The sequence below is a fragment of the Frankliniella occidentalis genome, unplaced genomic scaffold, assembly GCF_000697945.3.
Source record: "Frankliniella occidentalis isolate FOCC.00 unplaced genomic scaffold, Focc_3.1 Scaffold2182, whole genome shotgun sequence".
NCBI lineage: Eukaryota > Metazoa > Arthropoda > Insecta > Thysanoptera > Thripidae > Frankliniella > Frankliniella occidentalis.
This window is the reverse complement of record NW_026269269.1, coordinates 6,380-8,607: the sequence shown is the minus strand read 5'-3', so window position 1 is coordinate 8,607 and position 2,228 is coordinate 6,380. Positions and strand designations below refer to the sequence as shown.

General features: G+C 51.5%; 1 protein-coding gene across 1 annotated transcript in view; it reads right to left on the bottom strand.

The window, feature by feature from the left end:
- Window positions 1-1,276: 1,276 nt before the first annotated feature.
- Window positions 1,277-2,228, bottom strand: part of LOC113209816 (anoctamin-4) — a gene marked incomplete at its 5' end in the record, with an annotated part of 7,224 nt that continues 6,272 nt past the window's right edge. The window contains one exon of the mRNA XM_052276234.1: window positions 1,277-1,333. Within this exon, the coding sequence (XP_052132194.1) occupies window positions 1,277-1,333 (57 nt within the window). The remainder of the gene's footprint in view (window positions 1,334-2,228) is intronic.

The window sequence follows — 2,228 nt, the reverse complement described above, 5'->3', positions numbered from 1 at the left end:
ACCGCAGTGATACGGGCGAGCGGGCAGCCTGCCGTCGTCAAAGCGCTCACGGTTGCGGCAGGTCGCGGGTCGCACGCGTGTACGCCACGCGAGAGAGAGAGAGAGAGAGAGAGAGAGAGAGAGAGAGAGAGAGAGAGAGAGAGAGCGAAAGAGAGAGAGAGAGATGTGCACCGCTACTTTGTTGTGCCGACGTAGCGAAAGGTTCCCACCCAAAGAGCAAAACAGCCTTAAAAAATGCCAACGCAAAGTTATCATATAGCACCACGCAAAAAAATAAAATAAAAATGAAAGCGTTCTTGGCCCGAAAAATGCGCTTGAAGCCTGGAAGAACGAGTAGTACTACTAAGTGCTAGTACTATAGTGTACTACTAGCGCGCGCGAAACTGGATTCCGTACACAAGGCCGTAAATGTTATTTGGAGGGTCACGGTAAATATCCAGTGTTTGGGTGGATGGCTTTAACCACCGCAGTGCCCAACAGAGAAGGCGACGGCCCTGACCCCCAATCAGAGCCGCCTGGAAATAGCGCAGATCCGCGTTTAATCGACAAATCTATCCACCTGGCTCACCCTTCCATCCGCTCCAGCCGCTCTTTTCAGGCTCGGAATAACGTCCATTGTACCCTCCCCTCCGTTTTGCCGGCCGGAGCCTGGAGCCCGGGGCGCGTCCTCACACACAATGCTGCAGCCCGGGAGGGCTATTCCTGACCCCGACCTGGCCCGCCGATCCAGGATTAGCTTACTGCCCGAGCACAGACACAGGCGCTTAGAATAGTTTACGTAAGTGGCATCCGTGCCCGTGAAATGGAAAATGTCATCACCAAAAGTTTCCCGTAAATTTTCAACAATTATCAGAATCTCTTCCGTAACGGAACGGCACTCTGTACTCACTTTGTACTCGTCATTTACACACGTGTGTAAACCGGTGTACTCATACTGTGATCTCGTGAACTGGGGCATATTCACTGGTACTCACACTGAATCGTACCATGACAGCTTACTTGGTATTCAGTGTAATTTGTATTCGCCATTTGCCATCAGTCACTCTCATTCAGTACACTCGAGTGTTCAATATCAAGTGATTCACCCCTCGTACAAGTATAACTTCAACTAGCCGCAGGATGTGGCGGCTGGAAAAGTCGTCATTCATAGTTTTGCGTCGGTTCGAGCTGCCAGCGTGTTCATACAGCAGCGACACTCTCGCAGTGCTGGGCCACGTCATCCTGGCCCTGGCCCTGGCCGTGGCCGTGTGTTCAACGCCATTTTGGACACGTACGATCAGTACAAGAAGTGCCACTGGTGCCCTGAAAACTTCTTATGTTGAAGTTCCCGCCCCTGAAATACGTGAGGCAGTTACAGTTTCAAATTTAAGATATAAAACGGAGAAAGATTAATGAGCCGCACCTAGACAAAAAGTAGATTTCAGTCATACCTTGGTTCCTTATCAGTAATCCCTCTGTTATAAATCGTCACTGTTAAAAATAAAACAGTGTTTGTGTTTATATGTTGGAACTATTTCACGTCCAGGCGAAGCCCGGCCGCGTGCCGCGAGGCGACACCAGGCCCCTGTTCACCCCACTCCTACACCCACCCCCTCCCTCAAGGCCGATATCCACGAAGCACATGACATTGGGAGGTATCCAAATATTACAACAAGGTCCCTCCTAGCGTTGTACAGCTGCACTCTGCATCACTTGCTCTTGCGACAGTTTGCTCGCCGATCACGTTGCACTCGAACCCTCTCTTTACACTAAACAGATCCGCCTGGTAAGCGTTATCCGGAAGTCCTGCTCATGACTCCAGCCCCCTCCCAGCCAGGGCAGCACACGCCGTGACTCGTGACCCGGACGGTCTAAATGTTTCAGGGATAGACTGTGCCCGTGGCCGAGCCCGTGGCATAACAGCAGGGGGCACACCCACGCCCAGAAAACTGAAATGTTGTAGGAACCATAGCATGGTTCTTTCAGGGATTACCATAAAAAATATGGTTGAGACAACGATCGGCCAGTGGTGAAAACCGTATTCTTGGTTAATACACCTTTTGTGGTTTATGCCTCAACCTCAATCCAGCAGTAACCAGACGACGCTCGTTGCTACAACTTTTCATTTTACTGGGTGCAGCGGCGTCGTTAATTCCGCAGATAACTAAACCGGGCCCATGTCGTCTTTCCTGCCGTGCCTGGAACCCAGCGCAGCGGAGTTTTCCCCCCCTGCCAGCCGCTGCCGCCTC